Below are 21,463 nucleotides of genomic sequence, written 5' to 3'. Positions count from 1 at the left end.
GCTGTAACTACATGTGAGTCAGTGCGCCTTATATTTTTGCACATTTTGCGGCTGAAACTTCCAAACCATGTATCTCGGTTAGCGACGTTGCAGCCTTCCTGCGGGCTGATTATTGAAATTGATAGACAAAGCAATAGACAAAGAAGACAAAAAGGATTTGGAGGGATTCTATCGGTAGAAGCGGGGGGTTGCAATGGACAAGGGAGGTAGGTAATAGACTATCTAAAGGCAACCCACGAGAGACCCGACAGTTAGTCTATCATTTTCCCCCTTAGTCTATGAGAACCACCCATTTCAACCAATAGGATTGCTTTATACCCCCTATGTCCTCTTTGTCTATGGCTTTGTCTATCAATTACAATAATCGGCCCGCTGTCATACATTACTCAACGTCAATTATTTGCAACTTTCGTAATTATTTTTCTTAAAGCGAAGGAAATTCTGCGAAATCTTCAACGAATGATGTTGATTTATTCACTCTCAGAAAAATAAAATGGGAGCTGAGATTCTAAAACACCGCAAACGAGATGCGTGGTATGGGGGTTTCACTGTCGACTTACACTACGAGCAACCGTGGAAGTTGTGTACAGACGTTTTCAATGATCTGCTAGAGCGAAATGCGTATCGTTGTTGTGAGCGCAATGAAACTCAAAGCGCCTTCAGTTTTCTGCGTATGCAGCACTGCCAACCGTGGACCACGAATAATGTATTCGAGCGTTGCCACCAACTGGCTTGCAATGAGTCTTTTGCAAACTCCCAACTCAATAGGCTTCGTATAGAATTCTGCATTTTTTAGTGTTCCACTCTAAAAGATATACGCAAACGCATAATTTGATCCTAATGAATCATCTTGGTTTCTTAACTCCAGACGAAGATGAAAATGGTCATCATTTGTCGTAGTTTTTCAATTAGAAACAAACTTCCCAAAAAACCATTCTATCCTATCCGATACTTCTCTTTTCTGCTCTCTAAATGAACGAGCTGGTTTCATATTCTGATATAAGCCCTGAGATCCATAAGAATACATGCATGATAGGGCTCATGTAAAAATGGATGTAATTTCTTTTGATTTAAATGTGTCTGAGTTAAGTTCATGAGTTAAGTACTTATGTTGTTTCATTTTTTTAAGGACCTCCTTCAAGACAGGACTTTAAAACAAATTACTTAAATAACAGCTACTCAGATCCTGATAACGTCAATTCTAAATGTTAGAAGCCTTCTCTATTTTCGAACAGATGTAGATAAGTATATTCTAAGTAAAACTTGGCGTCAAAAACCGATTTTCAAGAAATTTTCCTGTCGAAATGTCTGACGGCAGTATAATCGAGGCTTTTCTCCAAATCACAAATAAAGCATGAATTTATTTTTTTTTTTCACACCAGCTCGTGACGGCGAAGCAAAGCAAAAACCAGACGACAGCGGAAAACTGTACAATTTTAAGATAAGTCACACATCAGCAATTAAAATTTTTCGCAGTAGTTTATTGCTTAAAATTATGTACAAAAAGTAATCGCTATGTATGTATGATGTTTGCTTGTATATTGTTGTATGTTTATCGTGCTGTATATTTTATTTATCAGTATCATCTAATCACAATCTTGCACTTGAGAGAAAGTGGTTATAAAATATTTGAAAAAGTCCATGAATGCTCGATTGCTGGACTTAAATTCTCTGTTGTTTTGGTCGGAGGAAGTTTCAAAAACGGGCGCGACTCCAGGAAACGGTAGATAACTGTGATGGATTGTTCCGAAATGAAGCCTCTTTTGATTCGAGCGAGTACGTGAGGGCTGGTGATTCAGCTCAAACAGTGTACGTGACCAACAGTGTAATGAGGGAGACTCGCTCTATTTGTTGACTTTTCTAAAACACGGCAAACATTCATTCTGATACAAGGACCGCTTGAGCGTAAAGTAATTAAAGTTCCAGAGTAAAAGCGAAATGACTTTCAGGTCCCGGCCCGCGCAACCACCGGGATGAATAAACTCGTCCAACGCTTGCTACTCATGTCATCAAACACCCAGCTTTCGAAATTTCGGAAATTTTAAAACCTTCTGCCTCACTCGGGAACATTAGTGGATTTTAAGTGGAAAGTAAAACAAAAATAATTACTTTTATGTTATTTTTCGAAATTAAAGACATTTTCTGTTCATTACAGTTATGAGTGTATAGCTAGCATGGAATACACAGTGGAGCCAAGATAACATATCAACGGTGTAAGTCGGCAATCACATAACTCGTTTGCGGTGTCTGAAAATCTCCGCCTCTATGTTATTTTTTTTATAGAGAACAAATTGACATTATTTCTTGAAGTTTTTGCAGAATTTTCTTGGCATGGATAAGAAAAATCATGACAGTTTAAAAGAATTGCCGTTGAGTGGTATCCCGTTTAAAAAATAAAGTATGACAGGAAGTCTGCAACGTCGCAAACCGAGTTATGTGATTGCCGACTTACACCGTCGATATGGTCTTCTTCAAGTTTCTCAGAGGTGAAACCGAAAGGAAACAATTAAGGTCATTTGGTCTGAATTCCTGATTTTAAGGAAACTCGGAGAGTATGAGTCACGAAGGAAAGCCTTTGTGCTCTTATTTAGAAATATTTTAAACATCAAAGACGCTATTACTCAGATTTTAGCCGATTTGCTCCCACCTCCCATACCGAAGTAAGCAGCCCCTCAATGATTTTTATTAGCTCCTGATTAGGGATTTAAGTGAAAACTTCCACAGTAAGTTTCTCGAAAATTCCCGGCTAAATTCCATACTATTACGGAAAACTTAAATCCTTAAACTCCTGATAGACTTATTGTAATTGCAGCGCCGATATATATCCCAAGACTTCGATTTTTATGACCAAGCTGATTATTAATGTTATCCTATACAAAAAATCACCTCGAGAAAATACCAGCTTTCACGGCATCTCAAGAAAGCAATTTAGGCGGGGTTGCTTTTCTTAGTTCGGCTTATAGCCAGCCGTCAACTTTGAGTAATTGCCAAATTTCACCAATCAATGCGGTGCCCCTCTTGTGCTGCGAGTTTAGGGCGTTCCCGGAACGATTCAGTGGTCGAAGAGGGGGAAAGAGAGATGGGTACCAAGGTAAGGGGTGTTGAAAGGAATCACTTGTCGAAAGCTTCCGTGATGGGGACTAACCGCACGCTTAATTCATTTGCGTGTTTCGATAGGACGCAGTGTTGTCATTTTGTATTTAATATACTCGCTTTTTCACCTATTTATTTATTCCTTTATTTTTTTAGCAGTTCAATGGGCAGATCAAAAACTTTAGCAGAACCAAAAATAGAAATTGTATATTCTGTTAAAAAATCACACTAAATAAATATGGAAATTAGGTCAAAAATTTTCTACGCCTCGCAGTTCGTGTAACATAGCGTTTAGATAGTTGACCCTCCAGGTCATGGATTATTTTTCAGTCTCATATGTATTCTAGGGGGAAATAAATAGTGTAGCTGTTGTAGCTTCCGCAAAAAGATGAAGTCCTCTATTGGTTCTTAAAAATTTTAAACTTTTGGTATCAATAAAAAAAAAAACAAAAAAAACAATACACTTATGAACATTTACAATATTAAAAATATTAAAAAGATTCAATGGACGCTCTATTTTGTGTCAGAGCGCGACATGCTTTTCAGCTACTCGTCATTTTTTTAGAATTTTGAGCTCGCACTTCAATTGTCAGGGGACTAAGGAATTCACTTACCAATTTTGACAAACAAATTCAACGTAATAAAGGCGTGATTTTTTTAGAGGAATAATATCGCATTCGAGTGCAGTTTTGATATTAGTATCGAATGCTATGCTATTTTCCCTCTTAAAAAAACACGCCTTTATTACGTTGAATTTGTTCGTCAAAATTGGTGAGTGAATTCTTTGGTCTCCTGACAACAGTATTGCGATCTCAAAGTTTAAGAAAAATGACGAGTGGCTGAAAAAATGGAACCAATCGATGCGATATATCGCTTGTCGTTCTAACACAAAATATAGCGTCAATCGAATCACCTTAAGCCTCAGAGAAATATGGAGAACCTACTGTAGTCAGTAGACATTTTATAACGCCAGAGGCGGATCCAGCAATTTGGCAGCTTTGGATTTCCTCCATTTAAACCTATGCTAAATAATCGATTCTTGTCGGAGCACCTGGCCCCTCGAAGAATCGATACATTTTCATAGGTTTAAACGGAGAAAAGACAATGTAGCCAACTTGCTGGATCCGCCAATGTACGCCCGGACGTTCTTACGGCATTTTACTTTATGCCTAGAATATGCAAAGATCAACTCGGGAAGGTAAAAGTACTTACTGAGACTTTCGGAAGATTTCTTCTTGCGAGCTGCTCGTCTACTGGCCCAATCCAACTTCGTCCCGGACACCGCATCCACCTTTTCGGAGACACTCCGATTCTGATTGAGCCCTGCTCTCGACTTCATTGATTCGTTGATTTGCGTCTTCTCCCGTTTCCTCTCCAGATACGCCTGACGACTCTCCAATCGGCCACCTGCAGCACTTCGGTGTCCATCCTCAACCACTCCGCTCTTCCGACCGAGATCCACATCCGGCGAATCGCTCATCGTAAACTCGCGTAAGGAGTTGATAACGGTCTCTGCGGACCTGCAGGTCGCTACCACGTCAGGGCTGTCGGAAAGTTTACCTCGCCTGATAAATTCGTTCACGGATTCCACTTGGTTATGCCGTGACTCGCTTTCGAGGAATACATCATTCTTGAACTCATTCCTTTTGATCAACTCGTTCGTCGTATCATTCGGATTATCCGTAAGGCTGCAGTAAAATTCGTTCTGCGACCCTCTTACGGCGCTTCGATTCTGCGTTTTACTATCCCGCGACATCGTCTCGTTTCTGTTGGTTCGCCGCTGTTGCGACTCACTTCCGATGTTGTCCGCTGGGTAGCATGGTGATTCGATCCTCGTCACTCGCCCGTTCATCGACTCGTTCCCATTGACCGAGTCCTGGGCGGATTCGATCTCTCGGGAGTTGATCTGGTTATGCGCGAGTTCGTTGAGATTGACCTGCCGCAGGAAGTTGTCGGTGAGCGAGTTGATCTGGTGCTGGAAGTTGTAGTTGAGCGTCTGGACGGGGGCTTGGAATTTCGGTTTGTTGTAGAGCGGCTTCTGGAAGGGGTCGCCGGTGGTCATGTTGTAGTCGATGACCGAGGTCAGCTTATCGTGGGGGAACTTCTCCAAGTTGCCAGGGGCCTGGTTGATGTTTTGGTCGCGGATTTGGGTCGGATTTTGGTTGATGTTGGAGATCCTCGGTGACCGCGTTTTCCGGGGCGGTTTTAAAGGCTCGCTTTGACGCTCAAAATAACGCCGCTCATTGCCCAGGATGGCGGCCAGTTCCTCGCGACTCGTATAGCCTGAAACAATTACGAGAGGATTAGCAACATTTAGGAACCTTGTCCCATAATAGAGAGCTGACGAGTAGAGTCCACGTCAAACATATTAGTTAAAGTGATACCAAAGATTTTTTGGTTTTCAGCAATGCGGAAACAAAAGTTGAGCTATTAGCCGACTTAACATATAAATTATGCAATAATTGCGACTCAGGCCAGGCTTTAATAAAAAAAACAATGTGCTAAGTCTCAATTATTGCATATTATATTTGTTAAGTCGGCTAATAGCTCAACTTTTGCTTTCGTGATAGCAAAGCATATCCATCCCCTTACGAGCTCTAAAATACGGGCATTTTTATGGAGCTTGGGGCTCATCACGAAATGGACTTGGTACTAAATGGACTGATCGACCAGTTAACCGATTGTGTAGTGTACCGATGCATGGACATCGACCAATTTAAATGAGATTCAACAGTTCCAAAAAAGAGAGAAAATACGCCGTTTGAATTATTTTATTCACTTTCAATGCAGAGTTGAGAACGGCAGTTTTCCTATTGCAGTCTGAATATGGTGTGATTCATTTGGCATGACATCTTGTTAATAACGAGAATAAATTCTAACAGGCTAAGTATCCCTGAACAAAGTCAAAGGTGCAAAAGGCTGTCATCGTATGCCACATCATCCAACATTTCTTGTCTCTGGGAACTAGCGCGGAAAAAAAGAGCAGGGGTTGTTGGATGATATGGACGTACGTCCAATAAATTGTGGCGGTGCCTCAATTATAATCGTGGCAGTGCCTCCAATAAATTAGGCAACTAACCCAAATGCTGCGGCACTGCCTGAATTAATTAGAAATGTGTGTGTATCATCCGACAAATTGCGGTGGTATCACCATTTTAGGGACAACCCCTTGCACTTTTTTCACGTGATCAAAGTCATACATGTATATTTGGGCGTATCCAAACCAAAAGGTATAAAGGTGGTCCCTTTTATAGCGTTATCTACAGCATTATCATAGCATTATCTACATTATTATATCTTATAAGACCATTTTCTTTTATAGGTTTTTCCCCCCAAAAAATGGCTCGTTAGATCTAGAATTCCAAAAATTCATGAAAAGCTAGACTCTCTAATTGACCTGACCTGCACTGAAAAAATATGATAGATTTCACCATACTCTGACAAACTCATACAAGTATGGTAATAAACACCAAACTCTATGGTAGCATTTACCATATTGTGGTATCACCAGACTTCTGTTGAATACTACTATAATTCTGGTTATTTCACTAAATAGTATCACTGTAAGAAATTAAGTAGACTTATCGTTGATATTACCATACTTTTTTCCCAGAGTAACCGATTGTCATCCCGTCATATTTCAAAACTGCCCTTTTTTCACCGAAAAAATAATGCCCTAGCTTTCAAAATATCGACTAATCCTCGTAACTTGATAATTACTGCACGTCTTGTTCATTAAAGGTTACACGGTCATTCATGTGCACGCAACGGGGCGCCTTGATCATGGATGGTAACACCAGGAGTGCTCTCCACGCATTGGAGTCGGTCTTTTGAACTTAGCCTCACACGTAATCATATCAGCCGAGGGAATCAGCAAAGACAAAGTTGCTGCTCTCCGCCGGAAGGGGTCAAACAATTACACTTGAAAGATGGCATTGTTCAGATAATAGAGGTAGGGTCACCTGCAAAATCTCTCCACCCTTCCTCTGAAAGAAAATATAATAGAGAATCTAAAGCTTTGGAAAGCTCAGAGAAACGGGGCAGCATCTTTGCCAAGTGACGCTCGTAAAGCAGTCCAAGAGAAAAGGAACCTCGACAAAATCTCAAAGTTGGACGTATTCAGGGTGAAAGGAACTTCGCAGGGATGAATAAAATCAAAAGGAACTAACGCAAATCTTACACTGTTAACAAAATCGGACACATCTAAGGGTTTATTATGACCTTTCGTCCCAAGATACAAATTGTGTGTTGCCAACAAAGCACCATTGTAGTTGGAATCTCCGAGTTGTCGCTGAGCACGGCGAGAAGAACATAAAAAAGTGTCTATTAAACACACACGTGTTTTTTTGGCGAAAACGTGTTACATGTGTCTAAGGACGAGATATCCGAATATACTCACCGGTATATTCAAAGATCTTGACATAAGAGGTTCTAAGGCCGTAACATAAATACGACCAAATGAGTTATTGATAACGGAGCGAAGCGGTATGTCCCCAACAATTTTGGAATAAACACGTCCACAAATCAAGTCAAACAGTAGTCAAAGTAGTTTATAATTCGAAGTTCAATATGCGTGGTTTTGAGATATAGCATTTTAAAATGTCGATAGGAATTTCATTTGATAATGATAAAGGAGTGCTTACACGAGTGAATTCACAAATCGCTTTCACCCAGTGTTTACTCACCCAAATGAAACTTTTTTTACTAACGAGAACTTCGAACTCTTTATACGATTGAGCTTACATTTTGCGTAGCAATGAGAAGTTAGGTGACTTGAACTTTGCGATTTTCCGAATGTTGGCAACATTGGATGAGGCGTCATCGTTCCAGCCCGAGACCCGACTCCTCATTCCGGCCTCCGGCGTTTTTGTTTTCAGCGAATTCCTCGGATAGAATTCTGAGCGGTAAAAATTTTCACTACTTAAGTTGCCGGAATTTGAGGTGAGGTACGAGACTCCCTTTGAGAGACGCTTCGAGAGCAAAAGTCAAAGTCAGGCCGACAACGCCGAATTCTTTGCGAAAAGTTTTCCCACAAAGAGCAAAGCTGAAAGGAAGCTCTTAACGATCCATGGTCTTGGACCCTCCGTTTGTTCGGGTCATAGAGTTTTTTTCTTTATAAAAATATCCATGGGTGGCCGAGGGTCGGTTTGTGAGGGATAAATACGGATGCTAGGACTTAGTGAGTTTTTGGACTAACGCTCTCTTTTTGTGCCGTCGTATGCATGATTTATTTTGCGAGGAAAGCTCTGTACTCTTAAAGGAAGCCTGTCATTCTTGATACGTCGAAGCGCCTTCAATGTTTTATGATACTGTGCAACATCTCTGACGCGAAATAGTTGCTTGAAGCGTTGCGGCGCGGCAGGTAACCAGCGTGACCCGCGCATAGGCGCCTACAAACCTAACAGGATACTTCACGCGTTGCGCAATGCGTGAAGTATCCCGTAAGGTTTGTAGGCGCCAGTGCGCGCTCTGCGCTCCTAACGTGCCGCTCCGCTCTGTGTTAGGCTCTAATATTTAAACTCGCGGAGTCAGCGTTTTTCAACTTGTGTTTTGGAAATTTTTGCACTCTCTGCATTGATTTTTCTCTTTTAAATTGATGAAAAAGAAATATGTATAACAGGAAAATATATTGTGTGTTTTATAAATATTATGATGGTGCCGTGTCAAGTTTAATGATTTCCAAAGCATTCAAATTTTTTATTTTATGTTTTGGGCTTTTACTGTGCTGCAGCGTGGTGTACGCGCATCTAAACGCTCAAAATTGCACGTATTTGACTCTAGAAGATCGATGCACGAATAAGTTAAAAACAAAAAATTGCGTGCTTCTTGGTTTTTTACCTCTTTTTTATTCATTGTTGTATAGTTTCTTGCATCACAATTACGGCTCATTCAGATTTATATCAATGTCATCGCTTGAAAAAGGTTTTACAAATATTTGCCACGTTTTAAAAATGTAAATGTTTTTAAAATGCAGTAATATTTTCAATTAAAAAAAGAGAGAGTGTACATTTAAGGCATATTTTATATCGGGAATTTCAAGGATAGAAATAAAAACAAGTATTCACCAAAGACAATTTGAAAAGATGAATCAAAAGAAGAAATGAACATTTCATTTAAAACATGAGTTACCATAACAGCACCTCCTTCTCTCTTAATTTTCTGATTTCGGTATTGTCAATATAATTTTACACACGGATTAAAATATAATGCTTGGATGAAGTCAGTGTTGCTATTTTACACGCAGGAGTAAACTACTGGACAAAACAGGTGCGCCGACAAAAAAACGTTGACGGAATGTCCTGAAACCTAAGTGTTAAGCTAAAACTAATTCCATTTTTAACTTACTTTTATAATGTGCTACGCTGTCATCAGGTAGTTTTTTCGGCGAATTCAAACTGGAGAATTTGGGGAGAAACTGAGGAGCAATTTCCTCTAAACTGGCCGGAGTGTGAAAACAGGCCTGCCCGACTGAATTTTGATTCCAATCAGATCTGCAAAATAAAAGGGAAAGAAATAATTAAATGCGGTGGATAAAATTCAAATGTTTATTTGAAGAAAAACCTAGTCAATGTATTTTTCAATTATTTTCTATACCTTTTCATTTAAGTTTCTCTCTGAGTAATCAATTGGTCGGCGATTCCTGAACACTTTTCGGCGCACGAGGTCAAATTTTGTGGGCAAGTTTTCTCGTATCGCGTTTTACCCACCGCATATTAGATTAAATTTCTATAAACATCAGAAATACTGGAAAACATCACCCATAATAATTGGTACCTGAAAGTCTGGGGTCATATATTTGCCATTGGGGGTCACAGTGAATGAAGGGTTTGAGTTTAACAAACTTTGAGAGACACTCCAGTGTGGAATGGGAGGGGAGGGTGAAAATAATGTATCTTACAACAAGCTTTTTTAGATATGAGTCAAAATTTTCGCTACTCAGCTAAGCATAGGGCAATCGTTTAGATGTGCCCTTTCATAGCGCACTACGGGGCAATGCTTTAAAAAAAATGCGCCTGCGGAATATCGAATGCCGAAGTGAGAAACCACGTACTTCTGTTTGCAACGTTGCGTACCTCCTGTGCATGCTTTAATTTTTCCTTGGGAATCTAGTCAACGTAATTTTTTAAAAGCGTTCTTGATTATTCTTATCTATTAGCAGGATATTCTGTGTAAATTTCAAGCCACAAATTTGGTTTTTTTTCTCTTTAAAAAATAAAACAGGAGCAGACATTTTCAAAACACCATAATGGAGATACGTGGTTTCGCAGTTTAGCTATCCAATTGATTGTCAAGTTCACATTTTTCTGATCCCTTCAAGCCCGGCGAAATTACAAACATTTGAGATTGAGATAACGGTTTTTTTATTTTTTTTATTTTTTTCTTTTTTTTATTTTTTTTTCTTTTTTAATTTTTTTTATTTTTTATTTTTTTTAATTTTTTAAATTTTTTTTATTTTTTATTTTTTTTTAATTTTTTAATTTTTTTATTTTCAGTTTTTTATTTTTTTATATTTTTCCTTTTTTTGTTTTTTTCTTTTTCTCTTTTTTTTCTTTTTGTCTTTTTCATCTTTTTTTTTTCTTTCCAAATGGGAATAGAAAAGAAATTCAGCGCTCTTTACAACGAGTGCGGCAACTGTGGTGAAGCAGGGTGCATTACCGCGGATGATGTCTCAAAGTTGATTGCGGCCAGGCCGGGGCGAGGGGGTGAAAGGGTAAAGGGACGCGGGGGAACAAGGCCACCCTTGTATTTTTGTGCGATGATCCTTTTTCACGAATAGGCTTAGCTCTAACGACCTTTCCCCTCCCACGAACCGTGCAAACTCAAGCACGGACAACCTCAGTTGTGCAGCCCGGTAGCCGCAGTTCCTGTTTGCAACCGAGGGTGCATCCTCAAAGACACGTAGCAAGACATTTTTCCACGCAAAAGGCTGCCGCTGAATTATAATTTTTATGACTGAACTGTTAGAGCTTGAAAAAATTATTACGAGCCTGAAATTGGCTTCATAAGTTGGCTTCTACTTCATAAGTTGTGGCTAGAACATGCCCATGGACACCTAAAAATAAGGAGAAATACTTCCTGAAACCCCAAAATTCGAATACGGAAAAGAAGGAAACATGCGGCATGTTTCCACGGTCGCAATGATACAACAAACGGAGAAGGATTTCGATGACGAAACTCTCAAACCAAGTATCACGGTTTGGAACGTTGGAGACTTCCTGTCATACCTTATTTTTTGATCTGAAAACTACTTAACGTCAACTCTTAAAAATCTCAGCCTTGATTTTTCTCCTCTGCGCGAGGAAAATTCTGTGAAAACTTCAAGGAATAATGTTGATTGGCTCTTCTTTAAACAAATAATAGTAAAAGGGAGCAAAGATTCTGTAACACCGCAAACGAGATACATGGTTTGGAAGTTTCACCGTCGAGTCTCTGTTGAATCGCAATAAAAATGCCAATTTAAAAGGTCCTGGACGTGAATTCACGTTGAGTCGACAGGAAATCTCCTTATATAAAACGATATTTCTGTTACCTATTTCAGAAAAACCTCCTGGCACTTTATAAATAGATTTCCGATCAGCTAAATCTAAATTCTTGTCCGAGAACTGAAATCAACTGGAAAATTTTTCTCGGTTATAGTTTGATGTAACATAGTTGTTGTTCTAGTTATACCATCAATTAATGACATTTAAAGCCCTCCCATCAAGATAAAGCCCACGTAGTGTATAAGAATATGGATGGATTATGCTTAATGGTTTCCTTCCAAGTGACTTTTTACGGTAGAAGTGCCTCCGTTTTTCCTACCTTCACGTCACCTTATTTCCCATCTTCCGATTTGCCACCCCCGCGTTGTATTCACTCCCTCCGTATTTCTCGAAAGCTCTAACGGCAGAGTCCGGTCTGCTAAACGCTACTGCAACGTCGAGCTCATTTGTATTCCATCGTTTCACTCGTAGCATGCCACCGACTGCCTGAAACAGTGCTGCTATATTCATTAATATTGTAGAATTTGGCTCGTGATGGACATTCGGCGGTTCCATGCGCCCTCTGGCGCCTGTATGTGTAACTCGATGTCTCATGTTCCCTCAACTGGAAAAGAAAGTTCGATGAAATGAACGTATTTCTGCCAAACAGAACTATTTGCATTAAGACATGAGCCTTGGGACCCATAAGAAAATATGCATAACAGGGCTCACATCGTAATGCACATAGTTCCGTTTGAAAGAAATATGTCCAAATGAGCCTAAGCTCTTGGTTCCTTATCGATTGAATCACTCGATTTGTCGGTAATCGCAATGAAGTATTTTACATGAAATTTTTAATTACGGCTCAAATGTTCATGAGCCATCCATAAAGACGCTGTGCACAACTCGCTGAACACGGTTTTAGATTTTACCCCGAGCTGATTTCACCTGCACCTATTCACCACTTGCACTCTGACCATACATTGCACTCTTACGATACATTTAACTGTTTAACAGAGTGGTAGTGCGTTTCTTCATAAGATTTTTTCTCTAACTTATTGATGTTGCTTCAGACTATAATAATCTTCATACATGAATCAAGATGCACCTTATCAAAACTCTATGTTGGAGTTCACTGCTTGTTTTACTCGTCTTGGAGTTGCTGCGGTAAAACGATCGTTATTGCCTCTTTTTAAATACAAGACATTTCTTCCTATCTGTGGAATCTGCGAGACAATGTGACCTAATGGGTAACATTCAGTGAGCAAGGATGACATAAAATCTCATCAAGTTTTTAATGGATTCCCTCACACCCTGTACTCGACGACGACGAGGCTGAAGTGGCTCATTTTATCAAGATTGCTCCTTCAAATGAGATTCTACCCGAGGAAGTTATTTTCTACTTAACAAGGTTGAGCAAATGTTCAAAACTTTTGGTTGGACAAAGCGGGAGGGTATATTTTTGATCCCTGCTGGGAAGAAAGTCGGAAGAGGAGTTCACAATTACTTCAGCTTCTTTTCTCAATTGCAGTATTCATTCAGGGCTTATGCAAGAATGGAAAGTGTTATTTTAAGATGTTGAATTTCTCTTCATCTAGCCACTGCGTCGGAAAAACCGGATTTTGAATGGCAATTGTACAATGTAAACCTATCATCACGTTGCTAGTCGAATCAAAGAGAGAAAAATTAAATTGATGGCCGATTAAATTTCGACGGCCATCCTGTCCACTAGTGTCTGGGCAGTTGGTGATAAAGCAGCAAAATTGGAAAATTATTGAAGACAGGTGTACATGAAGGACGGTAACGGGAAGGTTCTTGCTTCACTAAGGAAATTTAAACAATATCTCACCTCGTAATGACGTCACAGTCGGCTATTTGACAGGGAACGAAATCAAGGATCACAATATATGGTACCCCGTCAAATTTTACAATTTTACAATTACAAAATTTTACCCGTGACTACAAGCTTTTCCTTGTTGAGAAGAAATTTTTCTTATTGTGGCAACCAAAGAAATTTCAACTTGACAACATCCCCTGTGGGAAAATAGGCGCAGAGTGCATTGCGTAAGAGTTGATGGGATTCTTTAATTTGGTGCGGAAATGAAAAAGGCAGTTACGAGTAACGAGGTGCCAGGATTTTCTTGCCGCTCTAGGTGACGTCATCGAGATTAATTAGGTTTCGCGGTAAATATCCGCAGTTGGCGCCGGCAGGAAACTTCTTCACCTGGTTCACGTTGTCGATTAAGGGAATTTAAAATTGTTTGCGCCGAGAGTTTACTGCTAGGAAAAAGTACGAATAAGCTGGAAAAGCTCGGATCGTTGAGACGAAGTATTTCACCCTGAAAATCCTAGACCCCCTGAAATCCCTCCTTTTAGGAATGCAATATTTTTGACGCTATTAGATGTATTAAAAACTACCAATTTTGCGGATAACCTGCATACGTTTTGGCTCTTAACCATTGTCAAATCTCGGAGTGTAAAGAGGATTTTCTTGGCGATTTGTGAGGCATTGTGGTTTCGATTGAGAACACTTTAGGATTAAACTAGGGGTTCGCCCCAACCCCCCAGGCGCCGCGGAGCTGTGGATGTCGTTTTGCGGCTAGCGAAATCTCAAACGAAAAAAACCACAGTATTACGATAAGAATTTAAAAAAGGAACTTCAATCAACCCACTTAAGGACGGGACTCCACTTACGGGAACTTCCCTCTTACGAACTTTGAACCGCCCTTCCTCGCCCCAGCCCATCGAGTGTCTTAAACAGATTTTATTAGAATAGAGAGGATACTTTAGAAGAAAAAAATCTTATTTTTTATTTCATGAAATATGCGCCTGCAGCCTCGCTGCTGTGCTCAACCCTGGGACAACGTATATGATCAACAGACAGGAGGACTTTGAAACATGGAGAGATTATTGAGCGTCAAAGAGTGAGTGATAAAGCTTCGTGACGTTTTGATGACGTCTTTGTTCAGGGCATGAACATTTGGGATGCGCTGTGAATATACGTGGCACATACGGATTTCTCGGAACAATGGTTTGCAATTAGCGCTGACATGCCATTGAATATTTAGCGAGAGATAAATATCTGCTGCATTACCAAACTAGCCAACCCTGGAAAATGAGTAATAATTCACGAGAGGGAGCTCGGAGGACCCGCTTTTCGAAAATACACTCCAACAGAACCAGGAATAATGTAACGGTAACTAAGTCCACGTTTGCCACTCAAGCATTTACAGGAGAGTCTAAATTATCCGCCGAAGACGTCCAGCATCCGTTCATTTATTTATTGGTTTATTAATTCATCGACCCACTTATGAAACGCTCCATTAATATTTCAATTTAATGCTCCTGCTCTTAACTCTACTTCCTGATTCCCGGATTTTGTTTGATAAAAGTGATTGAAAGTAGTATATTTTCCATTAACAGCGCGGAAGCAACCCTAAAAGATCTGGATTTTATAAGAAATATTGGAAAATGCTAGGCATTCTCGACTTTGAAATAGGTTGGAACAAACAATTGACGCGGGTCGTCCAAAAAGTAACAGTGCAATTTAGTTCGCGATGCTTTTCTTTTTTACCACGCTGGTTGCCTAGGTAATTCCTTCTTTTTCTGCATTTTTCAACTTTGGGTAACCGAAAGGAAACTGTATGTAGTCATCGGAGGGTCGGCTCCTATAATACTTACTCCATACGCAAAATTTTCAGAGTTAATTCGACCTGTGGAGTTAATTCGACCTTACTCCGAGAATATAAAATCGGATCATCATTAACGAATTCGGAGCGGGCAAACCAACCTGCCGCACGCTCGATTCTGCTCTGTAAATATCCGCTCCCCCAAATGAACAAAAACTCAGGGTAAGGAGACAATCGGGGAGGTCTGTTAGACTTTCGAAAGATAAACATCTGGAGCCTTCCTTGTGGACGAGTCTGGATGTATTTACACAAAAAAGCGCATTGCGCAGGGGTCTTTGCGAGCAGGGATGAGTAACTGATTGACTTTCAATTGAGGCTGCAAACTTTAGCTGATGGACCGATTCCTCAGCTTGGCGGCGAATCAAAATTTCGCCGTGTGTGCATAGTGCCTGAGTATTGCCGCAATCATAACCGCAAATAGACAGGGCCGGATTAAGGGGGTGGCCACATGGGCCGCGGCGCATGGCGGCAAATCCAGGAGGCGGCAAATTTTGCAATTTTTTTAAATGTAGGTATGAAAAAAATCGGATTTAGAAAAAAATTATAAACAAAATCTCTCATTTCCTGAGAATATAGTAATTTCTAATTTTGTCGTCTTTCGGTGGTACAAGAGACAGCACCTTTAATTAATCGAGGACTGAGAGAGAAATGATGACAAGGACTTGAGATGAAAAGGAGAAGCCCTCAGCGCGGCTGTCGGCATGTAACACATATTAGCCCTACATTCCTAGAAGACTGCACGAATACTTCGCGCATTGCATCAAACACAGTGCGGTCACTGCGGTCAGCGTGAAACGGATAGCGCCTACAAGAGTGCATGAATACTTCACACATTGCGCCAAACAGTGCGGTCAGCGTGAAACGCATAGCGCCTACAAAACTGTCGGAATACTTCACATATTGCTCCAAACACGGTGCGGTCTGCGCGGCGCGGCGCGGCGGCGGAAGTTAAGATCATTAAACCACATTTATGTTTGTTTTTTCATAATGTTTTCGTTCATTTCTTATGAATGGAAGGCCTTGTCCACGCAGAGATAGGTTTACAAAACTTAACTTTCGCGCAAAGTTCCGAAAATTTTTGCTAGTAGTGTTGACAGGGCTTTCCCAAAAAATGTTTCCAACACGAGTAAACGCGTCTCATGCACTCCACTCCCGCTGGCACGTTCTTTTGATGGTTTTTATTGATGTTTCAAAACGAATGAGAAGGGGGCGGCAAAATACAGGCGGCCCATGGGCGGCAAGTAGGTAAATCCGGCCCTGCAAATAGACACTAGTTGGTGATTATTAAATCAGTGTCAAGGTGACGTTATGACTCTGCATTACGCAGGCGGGTATTCTCACAGTACAGAGAAAAATTCCCTACAGGGTATAATTTCCATTTTGTAGTCATGCTATTTGGCGCAACACTAGTACATCAAATCAGAAAAAATTTTGCTCTCTGATTGGACCCTACTAGCGTGGTAATGTAGCATTGCGTCCATGATATTGGACTGCATGCTCAGTTATATGATATTCGGTTGCTCATCACGCCCAAGATCTTGGACTCCATGCTCACTTTAATTAGGGATAATTTTTTCGTAAAATCGAAGTGAGCATAGCGTCCAAAATTGTGGGGCGCAGGTATTCTCCGACAATATAGGAGCATGGGGTCCAAAAATTTATTAAGACAATTTTGGTGAAATAAAGACGAAAAAATGTGTTCTCGAAAAAAATTGTGCATTGCTTAGGTTGGGTTAGGTAAGGTTAGGTTAGGTTAGGTTAGGTTAGTTCAGGTTAGATTAGATAAGCGAAGTATACGATTTTCTATCATGATAAACTTTAAAACTAAGGGAGGTCTACTTGCTTTTGGACTCCATGCTCAAGCGAAGAAGTGAAAAGTTTGGCGATGAGCATGGAGTCCAAGATCTTGGACGAGATGAGCAGGCAAGTATATCAAGGGTGAGCATGGAGTCCAATATCATGGACGCGATGCTACATAATCACTAGCGTTGCGCCGAAAAGCATACTTCCAAGAGGAAAATTAGCCTCTAAGAGATAGTTTTCCCTTTTCAGTGAGAATACTCGGCGTATGGCAGGATCATGACGTCACCTTGGCTCTAATCACTTGATCACAACTTGCGTCTACTGAGTGGGGTACTTCGCCATTAATATTACATGACAAATCGACAGAAACAAAACAAAAACATTAAAAAACATCTGAAGGTGCATATAAGAACTATCATTCAGGAAAAAAATGGGATTACTAATGTTTTTGCAGCCATTGACCTCGATATGAAAGCAGCAACAGACAGCAGAGCTTTTTACTGGATTCATCAACGCAAGAGGGAAATTCCCGAGCAAGTGAGGAAGACCAGGTGATCTGAAAATTTTCGCGGTAAGTCCTCCGCGATGGTGAGAAGCAGTCATGCAGCCTGATAAACGTGTGAAAATAAGTTGAGAAACCAGATCCCGACTGTTGGCACAAGTCATGAGAAGTAACAGCTGTAACCTGGTTCACGGCGCTCTCTCACTGAGCTTTTGCGGTTCCACCTTCCAGTCCTCGCAAGTGCTTTCTAAATTAATTTTTGGGATTTTTCAGGGACTTTTCCAGAACTTAGTCTGCCAGACAACAGACTGAGGGTCTGCTGCAAACTCTTGCAAGGGTGAAGAGAAAAGTTTCTTCTCTCACGGAAAATAACTCATAAACCTCGACGGCCATATCGGAAGGGTATAAATTCATTTCTACTTCGCGAAAAATTTGCGTACTTTCGAGCTTTTTGCCTCTAAAAGTATACCTCGACACCTGCTCTGATACTTTCTCTTACTCATATGACTGACTGACTGACATCATGACATTTTTCAATGTCAGTAAACCTACAATTAAGGATGAATATTTTATCCGAGTCAGGTGGAAAAAGTCGTAGATTGTCGTAATACATCGACTGCATAATTAAAGAAGCATCCTTTCGAAAAGATGATATGAAAAAAAAAAAACATGGAATAAAGGCTTCGTACAAACATCCCTTTTCGTTTATTTAACACGCACACGGCAAACACTACAGTTTGTGGGAGGTGGTCGAAATAGGGCGACTGAGGGACTGCACAAAGTTCTGAGCATCATTTTTCATCGCTAGAAAAGCCTACCATCTATTACCGCCTTATGATCTAATAAACATGTTGAAACGGCTGCCGCGCTTTGCTAAGCAACAACGATGTAAATTCAATAGAAATTCTAAAGAGGGATGCTGTTTTTACGAAGGATGGCAGGCACTGCGGGGGTGCAGGGGCTTTGAACCGGTACAGAGCCGGATTAAGGGGGTGGCCACACGGGCCGCGGCCCATGGCGGCAAATCTAGAGCGCGGCAAATTCTGCAATTTTTTTAAATGTAAGTATAAAAAAATATCGGATTTAGAAAAAAAAATTACAAACGGGAAAAGGCGACGAAATTTCTCATTTCCTGAGAGTGTAGTAATTTTTAATTTTGTCGTCTTTCAGTGATACAAGAGACAGCGCCTTTAATTGGTTGAGTTAAGAGAGAAACCAAACAGCGCAAGTTGGCCTGGAACGGCGCGGCGCAGAGAGCAATGATGACGAGGACTTGAGATGAAAAGGAGAAGCCATCGGCGCGGCGATCAGCATGTAACACATATCAGCGCCTACAAGACTGCACGAATACTTCACGCATTGCATCAAACACAGTGCGGTCATTGCGGTCAGCGTGAAACGGATAGCGCCTACAAGAATGCATGAATACTTCACGCATTGCGCCAAACACAGTGCGGTCAGCGTGAAACGCATGGCGCCTACAAGACTGCGTGAATACTTCACGCATTGCGCCAAACACGGTGCGGTCTGCGCGGCGCGGCAGTGGAAGTTAAAATCATTAAACCACATTCATGTTTGTTCTTTCATAATTTTTTCGTTTATTTCTTATGAATGGAAGGCCTTGTCCACACAGAGATAGGTTTACAAAACTTAACTTTTGCTAGTACTTAGTGTTGACAGGGCATCCCCAAAAAATGTGTTCAACACGAGTAAACGCGTCTTATGCACCCCTCGGCCGCTGGCACGTTCACTTGATGGTTTTTATTGATGTTTCAATACGAATGAGAAGGGGGCGGCAAAATACAGGTGGCCCATGGGCGGTAAGTATAGGTAAATCCGGCCCTGAACCGGTATAAGTAGGGAATTTGGGCTATGTTCTTTTGAAAAAAAAAGTTGAATTCATTACAGGCATTTATAAACTAAGCTTCATTGTTTCTTTGTTATTATCGTTATACTAGCCGGGAGTCAGGCACTGAGACTGTAATTCAAGATAGGTGGTTTATGAGCAAACTATGCTCTAGCTTTAATGCAAGTTTCAGCTCTTTCTAGAGTTCAGAGATTGTTGCAATATCCTTTTAACATGCTTCAACTACACTCAAATTGAAGAGACTGATTGGATAACACAAGTTTAACAATTTAAAAAAAAAAAAAACAAATGATAAAACAATAAAAATAAAGAAAAAACAAATATAGCAAAAAATCGAAAGAAAACTTAAGTTAATTAAGGGGGAAATGGGTAATCGCGGTTTAAAAAATTAATATCTTAAATTCAAAGACCACTAATATCATTACGTTACATATTATTCCCATAGTTTCCAAACATTATAATCATTTAAATCTGAGTAGTTTGCAAAAATATGAACATGTGAAATTAAAGAAATGCGAAAGAATGTGAATTTTGTTTACCTTTCATGAGCGTTGAAGTTACTTGACAGCATGAACAATTCACTCGGTTTGTTCAATCGCATCACTGATTCTGCAACACACCATTGACGTAATTCGTATTACTTTTTCAAAAATAATGCAGCGTATTTAATAAAAAAAAATAGAGAAAAGAGAAACACTCTATTGCATGTAAGCAAATAAAAAATTCAGTTTTCCGGGGATCAATTGGGTCACTATTGACCATTTTAGTAGTCAGTGAATTCTCGTATGTACCCTTACCCCTTGAGATGGGAAATTGCAATAAAAATACGTATTTGAAATTTCGGGGCAACTTACCTGGGCCTTACCCGGTTTGCTGGGCTGTAAAGAGTCCAAAAAAATTCAAGGTGAAATTTAACGAGGAAATTCATGAAATATCACCGATGTTTTGAAATTTTGCGTGAAATTTAACGTAAAATTTTAAGGGGCTGTTCCGATCCAACCCCCTCCTTCTTTGGATATTTTAATATTATCTCTTGTTTATGATTTCGGAATAATTCTACATTGAATCTATTTTAGCAGTATCTTATTGCAATCCGCGCTGAGGCCTTTCAAAACCTATTAGGCTTTTTTCTCCCTTTTTCCGATCGAACCTTGCACTCAAAAGCGTCTACGCTGCAAGGCAAGCACCCCCTCCCTGTTTACGATTACACATCGGGCCCGTTCGGAATGTCTAGTCTCGTGTCTGGTTCGCTCCTCGTTCCTAATTCTATTCCCTACCCTCATTTTACGCACGCTTGACTTTTAAAAGGAGTAATCGAAAATCTACTTTTGTTTGATAAATTGGAGTGACAAGCTCAGGGAGGAAGCTAAAGCGACTTTAACTTCAGCTTAGAGGAAGTTTCTCTCGCGCGCAACTTCATCTGTCACGGCCGGGTGAAGTCATCTCGCGACAGCACAGGGCAGAGGCTTGACGCTTCGCTTCATGAGGGAATTCCTCTTGTGTATTAGTCCAAACTTATCTGCAAGAGCACATTTATTTTTAAACGTATGCAAAACTCTCCCAGAATAGTGTGTCTCCCAGTGTAGTTGGTAGGATTTGAAGGAAGTTCGGTTTGTTCAAATTTTTTACCGAGCTGATATTTTTTTCATTAGGATGATGGAACAAGATGCTAAAGGATAACAGCACAGATTAAAAAAGAACTTCGGATTCGAAGGATCGCATTATTATTCGCATGGAACGCTGAATACTTCGTCAAAGCAATCGAAATTTCCGCTCATACAAACCAAACTTCAATCCTGGTGATCGGAATTTCCGGAAAAACTTCGAGTCTTACAATTAGTAATGCTTGAAAATACTTAGGTTGAATTGGAGAGCTTGGAGGAAAAGGCGCATAAGTGGAGTTTTTTAAAAAATTGAGATATTCATGGTTTCAAGTAAATCTAGTCTTCATGCATGTCCTGTAAAAATTCCCTCCCAAATTCCAATTTTTAAGCATCAAAGTGTCAATTTGAACTTACTTCCCGCCATAAGGATCCATGTAATTTTG

The 21,463-nt window shown here is 40.3% G+C and overlaps 1 protein-coding gene across 2 annotated transcripts in view; it reads right to left on the bottom strand.

Moving 5' to 3' along the window:
* The window catches only part of Schip1 (Schwannomin interacting protein 1), a 93,079-nt gene that overhangs the window by 64,971 nt on the left and 6,645 nt on the right, over positions 1-21,463 (bottom strand). For both annotated transcript variants that reach the window (XM_072306078.1, XM_072306079.1), the window contains exons 2-4: positions 19,956-20,025; positions 9,439-9,584; positions 4,306-5,376 (exon numbers count right to left, since the gene is read on the bottom strand). In XM_072306078.1, the coding sequence (XP_072162179.1) occupies positions 4,306-5,376; positions 9,439-9,584; positions 19,956-20,025 (1,287 nt within the window). The remainder of the gene's footprint in view (positions 1-4,305; positions 5,377-9,438; positions 9,585-19,955; positions 20,026-21,463) is intronic.

The sequence above is a fragment of the Bemisia tabaci genome, chromosome 1 (genome assembly GCF_918797505.1).
Source record: "Bemisia tabaci chromosome 1, PGI_BMITA_v3".
Lineage (NCBI taxonomy): Eukaryota > Metazoa > Arthropoda > Insecta > Hemiptera > Aleyrodidae > Bemisia > Bemisia tabaci.
This window is presented reverse-complemented; position numbering and strand designations above follow the sequence as displayed.